Source organism: Xenopus laevis, chromosome 9_10L, assembly GCF_017654675.1.
Source record: "Xenopus laevis strain J_2021 chromosome 9_10L, Xenopus_laevis_v10.1, whole genome shotgun sequence".
In the NCBI taxonomy this organism is placed as follows: domain Eukaryota; kingdom Metazoa; phylum Chordata; class Amphibia; order Anura; family Pipidae; genus Xenopus; species Xenopus laevis.
This window is the reverse complement of record NC_054387.1, coordinates 4,499,427-4,510,231: the sequence shown is the minus strand read 5'-3', so window position 1 is coordinate 4,510,231 and position 10,805 is coordinate 4,499,427. Positions and strand designations below refer to the sequence as shown.

Sequence of the window (10,805 nt, the reverse complement as noted above, 5' to 3'; positions counted from 1 at the left end):
TCTGAACTGCACCAAAGGTTCAAAGCCAAATTGACACACCAGTATTCGCACACACTAGAAATACCATCTACTCCCTATGACCACCGGGGCAGAGCTTCGTAGAGGCAATGCACACCGCTTGCTCTTTGTTTGAGTTCTGGAATATCTATGCGCAGGTTCTATTTACATTCATTCATCTGTGTGGATATACGGGAACCAAAAACATTCATAAAAAAAAAAACACACACAGAAGACATATATTTACAATTAGGTCAATTCAGTTAATTCTAAATCCGTATTTGGGATCATTTTCTTTGGATGTCATCTCATTTTCCCTTTTTTGTTATCAATAGTCAAATATAACACTGTATCTACATTCTGTATTAAAGATCTGAAGGCCTAAATATTGATTGTCCCATCTAAATTAGCTGTTCGTATTGAAAAGAAGCTAGCAACGCATGCACCAACCATTGTGTCATTTGATTGTTCGGCCTAGGGATTCAATAAAAGGGTAAGAACATATATTTCTTTGACCTGGTTGTTTGATGACCTGTAAATACAGGTGGTTCTCAATTCTGAAGTTTGGTTTGATCTGAGTTTGGTTGAGATTGATATGTAGACCTTCACTGGTTGACCAACGGCCGAATAGGGCTACATGGTTTTGCTTCATGTATGGCCGGCTTTAGTTATACAATTTACAGATTGTCCTCTTAGGTAGCACAAAGTCCTTGTCAAATGTAAACACAAATGAGGACTGTTATGTTGAGAACTCCTATGTTGTCCTACTAGAAGATATCAAGAGATGCTTTTAGCCTGCCCTGAATACTGAGAATGCAGGGCAACAGCATCTTGAAACATAGGGAACATTCTAATTTATATGCTTATGTGTACACATCTATGTCCCTTGATTCTTGGGACCTCAGTAAGGTAGGTCAAGTTAAAAAGGATCCTAAATTCCAACTCAATAACAGAAATAACACTGGTTGAGACAAGTTGGCCTCTGCAGTATACTTCCTCATATTTAAAGATCTAAATTAGTCCCTTTTTGGTGTAATATAAAACATAAGACATCTTTTGTGTGTGTACATTATAGAGCTAATAAACAATGTGGATGGATTTGAGGCACATTCATTATGTGTGATGGGGACATCATGTGGGTGGAAGAGAACTACGGTCATGGTGTCTCTTCAATGTCATATTATTATATTATTATAAGACACTTATGTCTGGGTAATTGAAAGAACATGAGTCAGACGTGGTACAAAATTGGAATGGAAGAAACTCAATCTAAAGGTGTGACACAATCACTGAGTTGTAAGTCTTTCTAAGAGCAAGAGTGGCCCAACCTTTAGATACTGACTTTTTGTGTCCCAAATGCTGTTACACAAAGCCTAAAGGTTTCCTTGCAAAAAAAAAAAAAGGTGCCTTGAGGCAGTAGCCACTTGGGTTTTAAGGGGTCACAAGTAGAGGCCTATGAAAATAAGCAAGAAGATAAAAAGAGTAGAAGGGTGCACCTTTGAATTTTAAAAGAAAGTCTGAAATTCCAGAGTTCATAATTCCTTATCTCAGAGCCTTATGGTCCATCACAGTGAAAAGACCTAGAGATCCTGGACATGAGAGTCCATAGAGAAAAAAGATTACACACCACAATACTGAAAATAATGCATCAGTGCAGAAGGATTGTCTGTTAATACTGGGTAAAAAGGGATGCCTGGGTCTTCGGGGGGGATCAAGGGGCAAACTTTCCTTCACATCTCAGGTAGGATGTTCCGCGAAGTCAACATGAACATCTTCCTTCTGTCCCACTACTCTTGTTCACACGGGTGAGGTAGCAGTGGAGTCACTGTTCAAGCTCTGGGCAATGTCATCCCGCTGAATTTTACGGAGGGCTGTATACAGGGCATCAGTGGTGGCGCTGTCCTTGGAGGACCAATCAGAAAGCATAGCTCGTACAGGGAACTCTTCTCTGGTGAATGAGTCTATGATTTCATCTTGGTAGCCAAGTTCTCCAGCCAGTGACTTCCAGGTCTGCTCTAGAGACCCACTTAAAAGCTTCTCTACCTCTTCTTGCTTATGAGAAGAAAGTTTGTTGTGAAGATGCATGTCATTTTTACCTGGAGTAAAAAGTAAAAATGAAGTTACACCCAGAGCATCAACATACATTGTATATTTACTGTTCGTTCAAAATTCTAAATGACAATTCTGTTGTGATTTTTATGATGTATTTTTTTTATATCTAAATTGCACTGCAAATTATTCACTCTATAATATAAAATTTCATTTCTGAACCAACAAGTGTATTTTTTTTGTTGTAATATTGGCTGTGTAGGTGCATCTCAGGTCATTTTGCCTCATCATGTGCTTTCAGAAAGAGCCAGCACTTTAGGATGGAACTGCTTTCTGGCAGGCTGTTGTTTCTCCTACTCAATGTAAGGGAATGTGTCTCAGTGGGACCTGGATTTTACTATTGAGTGCTGTTCTTAGATCTACCAGGCAGCTGTTATCTTGTGTTAGGTAGTTGCTAACTCATTACCTTCCTATTGTTCTGTTGTTTGGCTGCTGGGGGGGAAAGGGAGCGCGGTGATATCACTCCAACTTGCAGTACAGCAGTAAAGAGTGACTGAAGTTTATCAGAGCACAAGTCATATGACTTGGGGTAGCTGGGAAACTGACAATATGTCTAGCCCCATGTCAAATTTCAAAATGAAATATAAAAAAATCTGTTTGCTCTTTTGAGAAATGGATTTCAGTGCAGAATTCTGATGGAGCAGTACCATTAACTGATGTGTTTTGAAAAAATAAAATGTCCATGAAAGTATCCCTTTAAGGTCCAACGATAGGCAAATAATATAAGAACAAATGCTGGCCTCAAACCTTGGGGGTGTCCTGTTGGCTGCTCTGCGGTGCTGTCACTATTCACAGAGATCCCACTGTCACTGTGCAACTTCTCCCCCTCCGGCGATGGGGTCTGATTTACTGGATGGCTGTTACCTCCCTGCTTGTTCTGCTTGCAGCTGTTCCACCTGTGAAGAGAAGGAAAGTGGTTGGGGACTTTAATAAGCTCCCAAGACTCACATTGCAGATGTCTAATTTATTGCTGGTCCCAAGAAACGCTAATCAGATGAAAACGTGTCTGCGAGTTGTTACTATCACCCAGCAATGTCAGTGCTCTGTGCTGTTTATGCTGCGGTTGAACTAGTATAGGGTGCAGAGAAGCAAAGGTGACATTTGCATATCGTCTCCCACAAATCCTTGGGCCAGATTCATTTCCTGCATTCTTTGTTTATTGGCTGGAAAGAGGTTGTAAATCCAAGTATAACATTTTGCATAATGAATATACATTGAATTCTAAGCAACGTTCTATCTATTGATTACACATGTTACAATGTAAATGTAATCGTGGGATCGATTCCAGCCAGGGCACTAACAGTTGGGAGTTTGTATATTCTTCCTGTGTCTGTGTGGGTTTTCTCTGGGTACTCTGGTTTCATCTCCCAATCTAAAAACATACGGGCAGGTTCATTGGTTTCTGATAAAATTGGCCATAGTAAGTGTGAATGTGATAGTGGCCTTAGAGTGTAAGCTCCACTGGGGCAGGGACTGGTGTGAATGATGTATAATTTCTGTAAAGTGCTATGCAATAAGTTGGTGTTACATAAATAAATACATTAAAGCAGTAGCCGCTTCTCCTATTCTGGTCTAGGCGACTGTTCTCCATCAGTTCTGCTGATCAGCTTCCCTCTGCTTCATTGTTTCAAGAGTAAGAAGTACAAAGAACCACAAAAAAAACTACAAAAATATATTCCCATGTATATTGCTTAGCATTGCATTTTGGGTGGAGAGGCAGTTCAAGTTCTATCTATTCTTTTTTCCCAATGTTGCTTGATAACTCTTCGTTTCCTATAGGTTGATATTCCTCTCCAGTCATGTTTAGAGGCTTCCCTAATCCACCAAACACCCCACCACACCCATCCACACCTGAAGATTTGCCTGATATTTATTATAATAATAATGAGAATGGCAGCACGGGGGTCTTACCTTTTAAAAACAATGAATGCCACCAGACCAGCAATGACAGCTGCCAGGATGGAGCAGTACACGGGTATAAGATTCTCTGCTACTCCAGTTGGAGGCAAAACTTTGGAGTCTCCGGAGGTGGTGGCGCTGCTGCTGCTCAGATCAAAAGGAGGAACGGACGTCCCTGTGTAGGGAAAGTCTGAGCTTGCTGGGGTCACTGAAGAAACACGGGGGTTGGGGTCTGAGAAAAAACATAAGAGCATAGTTAGAAAATGAGACATATATCATTGTAACATTTATATTAAATACCTGTAAGTGTGGCCCTACCCCTAACAAGAAACATAGAGAGGAGAGTAAAAAAGAAAGTCAGCATTTGAGTGGCCGTCATGGACAGACATGAGGGAGGGAATGTTAGAGATAACAGAGAGTGTGGGAAAGTAAGAGACGAGGGAGAGTAAAGGAATATGAGAGATGATCATAGAAAGAGACAGAATGGGACAGATAACAGGAAGTGGGTGACAGTTAAGGTCAATGACACACTGTATTAAGGGTCATCGCCCAAAAAATGAATAACAATGCGAGTCTGGTGATTTCTGAGCAGCAATAACCTGGCCCATAAGGACATCATGATTGACACTCAAGTATCACAAGCAAAAGTTGTTATTTTGTTTATTAAATAGAGACAAAACCATAACAGGAAGTGGTGGGATTGAGAGATATGAGAGAGAGTGAGGGAACATATGAGGTAACAGGAAGTGGAAAATAAGAGCCATTAGACAGAGGGAATGCTGTAGACAACAGATTGTAGATATTAATTACAAAGTAGTTACTGGAAATCACACAGACTAAAAGAAAGAAAGAAAAAGATAACAGATAGTGGGTTAATGGTAGAGTTAACAGGAAGTGAGGGAATGTGAAAGAAATAACAGAAAGTGAGGGAATGTGAAAGAGATAACAGGAAGTGAGGGAATGTGAAAGAGATAACAGGAAGTGAGGGAATGTGAAATAAATAACAGGAAGTGAGGGAATGTGAAAGAGATAACAGGAAGTGAGGGAATGTGAAAGAAATAACAGGAAGTGAGGGAATGTAAAATAAATAACAGGAAGTGAGGGAATGTGGAAGAGAAAACAGGAAGGGAGGGAATGGGAAAGAGATAACAGGAAGTGAGGGAATATGAAAGAGATAACAGGAAGTGAGGGAATGTGAAAGAGATAACAGGATGTGAGGGAATGTGGAAGAGAAAACAGGAAGGGAGGGAATGGGAAAGAGATAACAGGAAGTGAGGGAATATGAAAGAGATAACAGGAAGTGAGGGAATATGAAAGAGATAACAGGAAGTGAGGGAATGTGAAAGAGATAACAGGATGTGAGGGAATGTGGAAGAGAAAACAGGAAGGGAGGGAATGGGAAAGAGATAACAGGAAGTGAGGGAATATGAAAGAGATAACAGGAAGTGAGGGAATGTGAAAGAGATAACAGGAAGTGAGGGAATATGAAAGAGATAACAGGAAGTGAGGGAATGTGAAATAGATAACAGGATGTGAGGGAATGTGGAAGAGAAAACAGGAAGGGAGGGAATGGGGAAGAGATAACAGGAAGTGAGGGAATATGAAAGAGATAACAGGAAGTGAGGGAATATGAAAGAGATAACAGGAAGTGAGGGAATGTGAAAGAGATAACAGGAAGTGAGGGAATATGAAAGAGATAACTGGACCTGGATTAAAATGAGAGATAAAAAACACATGTAGGAATATGAGGCAGAATGTGGGAATGTGAGAAAGACTAAAGACAATAATGGGAGGGAGAGAGAGAATATGACTGATAACACAGAGAAGGAAACGTGGTGGACTGGAAAAAAAAAAAGAAATGTGAGAGATAACAAAGAGTAAGGGAATGTGACAGAAGAGAGAGAGAGACAGAATAGGACAGTAAAGAGAGTGCTGGAATGAGGGATATACCTGAGAAAGAAATCTACATCCATTTCTGTATAGTTATCAGCCCCAGAGGCCCATAGCTTATGTTTCCTTCCTTTACAGTTTTTTGCATTTCTGTGCTCAGTATGAGGCTTCTAAACTAACTGTCTGTTTTGTCTTAATGCAGGTCTCTCTCTGTATCTATTGTATGTTCATTTGATTGCATTTAGCCCCTGCAGGGGTTTAGACCGATCTTCCAACAGAGAGAAGAATGGAATGGCCTCCAGGCTGTTTGCTGCTCCCTAAGTCCCACAATGAAGCCACTGTAAGAGGTCAGTAGAATTAGAGTGTGTTATTCATGGCTCCAAATAACTTCACCCCTTCCACCTCTTCACATTTCTAGATAAAACCTGTACTGTACTGTTCATCCATACAACTATATACCTTTCTCAATGTCCTTAATATATTGGTAATGAGTTGAGTGCAGAGGACCTCTTGTATTTGTTTTTACCCCTTTCTTTAGCTTCATATACTACAACCATATACAGTATCTTCCTTGTGGTTGTCTAACGCTATGTAATAGTATATATAAACCCTAGAACAGAGGTCACAATTTCACTTTACACATCTTAAGTCAGACTACATCTAGAGTATTGAGTTCTGGATAAAATTAACAGAATGGGGCCCATTCAAAGAATGTCTATTTGACATGACACATAGTCTTATGCGCTTAAGAACATAATTAATAAATTAAGACAGACTCAAAGAAGTTTATGTAGCCTGGAGGAGAGAAGAGGGTAGTTTGATATAACTGAAATATGTACATCAAAGGGTTCAGGAGGAGAACAAAGGTTTTATGCCCTGAAGCTCTCAGGTGGCAATCTCATATATAATAAAAGGCAGTGCCGTTTTATAACTTTATTCCAGCAGAAAATGTAAATATAAATATAAGACTTTTTGACAAAATATCCACTACAAATATATAGATACCATTATTTCTTGGAGAATTTATGGGATAGAAATTTATCCAGGTAATGGTATATGATATGGGATAAAATAGTGTGAATTTACAAAATACTATGGTGAGAATGCGTGGGGTAGAATGTTTGGGGGAGAATGTTTGTTATAGAATACTTACATTTACCACATTTCTATGGTTAACATGTTGGGGTTAGAATAATTAAAGTGGCAGCTGAAATTAAACTAAGAGCCTTATAGCCTGGCGTATGATTAAGCACAGGTTGTACCCGGTATCCCTTGCTAATCCTCCATATGACTTTTCCATATTTTTTTTCATCTTTACTCCTTTTATCCTCTTTATTATATTTTTATTTTTGGAAGAAGGGACTAAGGAATGAAATTATAATAATACCATGACCTTGATGCCAGTAATCCATTGTTTTTTTTTTTAGTTTTTTTTAAATGCTTTTTGTTCATATTTTTTGGCTCTCTGAAAAGGGAAATGGACCAAGGGCTACAAATACCTTGCCAAAGATTTTGTGGGAATTAAGACAGTTTCTACAACTTACTTGTACGTTAGGCTTTTAATGTGAGCTAGAACTTCTGTGAATTGATTAATAATAATAAAGAAAAATCTGCGTATTATTAATCTTACATTCTTCCTAACTTATATGAGCAGGGTTGTAACTACTGGAGTTAAGACTGTACCTGAGGTCCTAAGGAACCCAGAAGAGAGAAACATTGCAATATAAAGGTTCTAGCACACAATGCCACACAGTGTTGGGATACCAGGAAAACTCCCGGTGGGCCTAGGTGCCTGTGGCTCACCCAACTGTTTCTGTGTGTAGATGAACCGCACCTCTCACCCTTTCCACGATGCTTCCTGCCCTGGTGGTGCAGATCTCTCTAGACGGTTGGCAGTCGTCAGTACAATGTAGAAGATTTAAGAGAATAGCACAACACCATGTATGTTGCAGGTGGGGAGCTTACCCCTATTATTTAAAGTGACCACCTGTGCATCAATGTTTCGGGGGGATTAACCCTCCCTTCATCAGGAAGGGAGGGTTAATCCCCCCCAAAATGTTGATGCACAGGTGGTCACTTTAAATAATAGGGGTAAGCTCCCCACCTGCAACATACATGGTGTTGTGCTATTCTCTTAAATCTTCTACATCACCCAACTGTTTGCCTTGTGTGCCTATTCCATGGCCATTCCCCATTTCTATATGAGAACCAAGATAAGGATAATAATATGTAATGAAAAGTGATTAAGAGAATAAAGTAAGTGAATAAAGTAGGAGACATAATTTGGAGAAAATACATGGGTCTCTTGCACCCAATGGTGTTCCCTAGCCTGTGTATTGAAATGACACTCAAGTTAGGGGATACCCATTTATTCACGGTAAGTACCAGGGTCAGCCTGGCCCAAACTGATTTCATGAAAAATCTGAGAGGGCAATGCCCCTGTTGATCCCGCTCACCTGCCCTCAAGCCAGCTCCACTGCCCATCACTTTGCAACGCGCCATCTTTATATATTTCCATTGGAGATAAAGCTGAATTGACATTAAAGGCGATGGAGTCAAAGTGGGAACAGAGGTGGTTGGGTGGTGGGCCCTGGGTACCCCAGTACTGTATTCACAGGAAGGTGCAGCTCATTGTGCTCCATTCTTGGAGGGCAAAGAGTTGTGCCTTTATGAGAAAATGCCTGTGTTCAACTCTCTGGTCAAAATGGCCAACATTCTCGTGTGGAGACATTCTCTGTTATATGCCAGCAAGACCCTAAGTCTACCTCTACTCTGCAAGCGCTAGATACTCACCATAGCACACTGTGTCAGATGTAAAAGTGCACTCTTTAGCCTCTATTTCACCGTCCTCACAGATAGTGCAGGGCAGGCATGGATCTCTATCGTTATCCTCATCTGAATACGTCCCTTCTGGACACTTCTCACAGATGGTGTCCTGGATGTTCGTACAGGACATCATCATTCCAAAACCTTCAGGGCAGCTCTTGCAAAGTTTGCACTGTCCGCTCTTTTTGTCCGTGAAGTATCCATAGGCACAAGCGCAGACAGCATCATCAGACTCAACACATGGTGCTTCCATACGTTTATGGCCGAAACACTCTGTGCAGGGCTTGCAGGCCTCGGTATGGCTGATAGTGTCTGAGTAAGTAACACCTAGGGAGGGAGGAATGGAAGAGAAAAAAAAGGGTCAGCCATGTGCCTGGAATCTTTTAAGCATGCAATAGGACTAAAGAGATGCCTTTAATGCACAACTCTGTGAATCCCAAGAGATCCTAAAGTGGTCTAACGACATTCACATATTTAGTGGGTTGCAGATCATGTTTTGTGGGTTTGTGTAGGGTCATTAGGCTCCATTACAAAAAGCCAGAGACAGCACAGCATTTTCAAATGCCGGCTTTTAAACAATAGTCATATTGTTTATATATGAGTCACCTGCTCATTAGCAAGTAGAATCTTGAAAATCACCATTGTCTCTGCTCTTCTGAAATTAAATTGAACTCCTTTTTGTTGCAGAGATCATCCTTGTGTCCTAACAAAGTCATTTAATGACTGTGACAGACTTAATGGGCTAAGTGACCCGAGGAAACAGCATGTTCCCAAGGTTTAATGGTCCTGCACATAAGGGAGCAATAACAAGGGACATGAAAAACACTGTAAAAATTTTGTGTTAGCGCTGTAAATAGGTGCTTTATTTAAAAGGAAATCTTTAAAATAACTTTTACATGGACCTATATCAAGTCACTTTTTGATTTTATACATATATTTATAAGTCATCATTGTAAAGTGAAGTTGGCTCAGAGTTCACCCATCTGAATTAAATGGCATTCATTTGTTTCAATACCACTTAAAATCACATATATCAATAGATATGTTCTATTTCTATACAGGGTGGGCAGTGGTGTAGAGATATCCTTATGGGTGAGAAGGTTCTGAAGGGAATTCATAACAGGGAGAGACAGTTCTGAAGAAGAAAACCTGTGGGATGGAGGTTCCATAGAAAATTAACTAGGGGAGTCATGGTTCCATTAAGCAGTACTGTCCAGCTGTTTCATAGAGTGGCCCAATTGTTCACTCTACTACTTGTTTGATATCAGTTTATAATAAAATGATTATATCACAAGAGGTCTTAAATAATCTTGGGAGATCATAAAATCTCTTGAAGGGCCATATCTGTCCTGCTAACCTCTGTCTGGAGAGTCAAGTTGTAGAATTTTGGGAAGGTGTAGATCTGTAGAGGAGAGGCAGTCCTCTAGATATACCAGAGAAGAAATACTAGAGGTTGGGCTAGTTGTGTTGAGAACATATACAAGGAGGACAACTCTGTGCTGTAGAGCAAAACTTGGGCTGTGACTGGTCTGAACCCCTGGGGAAGACCAGTCCCTTAGAAGGAGGTGTAGGAAAGTGCAGTTCTGTAGGTAAAACATGAGGAACAGTAATTTAGTGGAGTTAAGAAGGGAAAGCTTTGCAGAGAGAGGAGAAACAGTTCTGTAGATAAACCCCAGGGAAAAGATGGAGCACAATCCTGTAGAGAAAGGCAATTCTACTGAGGGAAACCATACGAGTTCCAGCCCGGTGGAGTGAAATGTGGATTTGGTGGTTTTATGAATGATGTGGGCAGGTTAGGTTAATAAACTGGATTCTTTAGAGAGCTTCATGTAGAAGAAGTAAAGCGTTGCTGCAGGCCTAGGCCAACCTTCAAGCTCAGAGAAGAAGGGAAGAGTTTGCAAGACTCATATTTCTGAATTCGGAACAGAGGCAGCCGCACAAAAACACCCGTTAATCAAGATAAACAGATGCGGAAGCTGCAGTGATTAGCAATCTGAGCAGCCCTGATTACCCATTGATCAGCGGCACCTGCTCACACGCTTCTCTATAGATGCTCATTGCTTCTTCCTTTGCAGGCAGATATC

At 40.5% G+C, this 10,805-nt stretch overlaps 1 protein-coding gene across 1 annotated transcript in view; it reads right to left on the bottom strand.

Annotated features, from left to right (window-relative positions):
• Positions 1-313: 313 nt before the first annotated feature.
• ngfr.L (nerve growth factor receptor L homeolog) overlaps positions 314-10,805 on the bottom strand; it is a 28,582-nt gene continuing 18,090 nt past the window's right edge. Inside the window, 4 exon segments of the mRNA NM_001088466.1 lie at positions 314-2,093; positions 2,854-3,002; positions 4,018-4,237; positions 8,689-9,048. Of these exon segments, the coding sequence (NP_001081935.1) occupies positions 1,795-2,093; positions 2,854-3,002; positions 4,018-4,237; positions 8,689-9,048 (1,028 nt within the window). The 3' untranslated portion in view covers positions 314-1,794.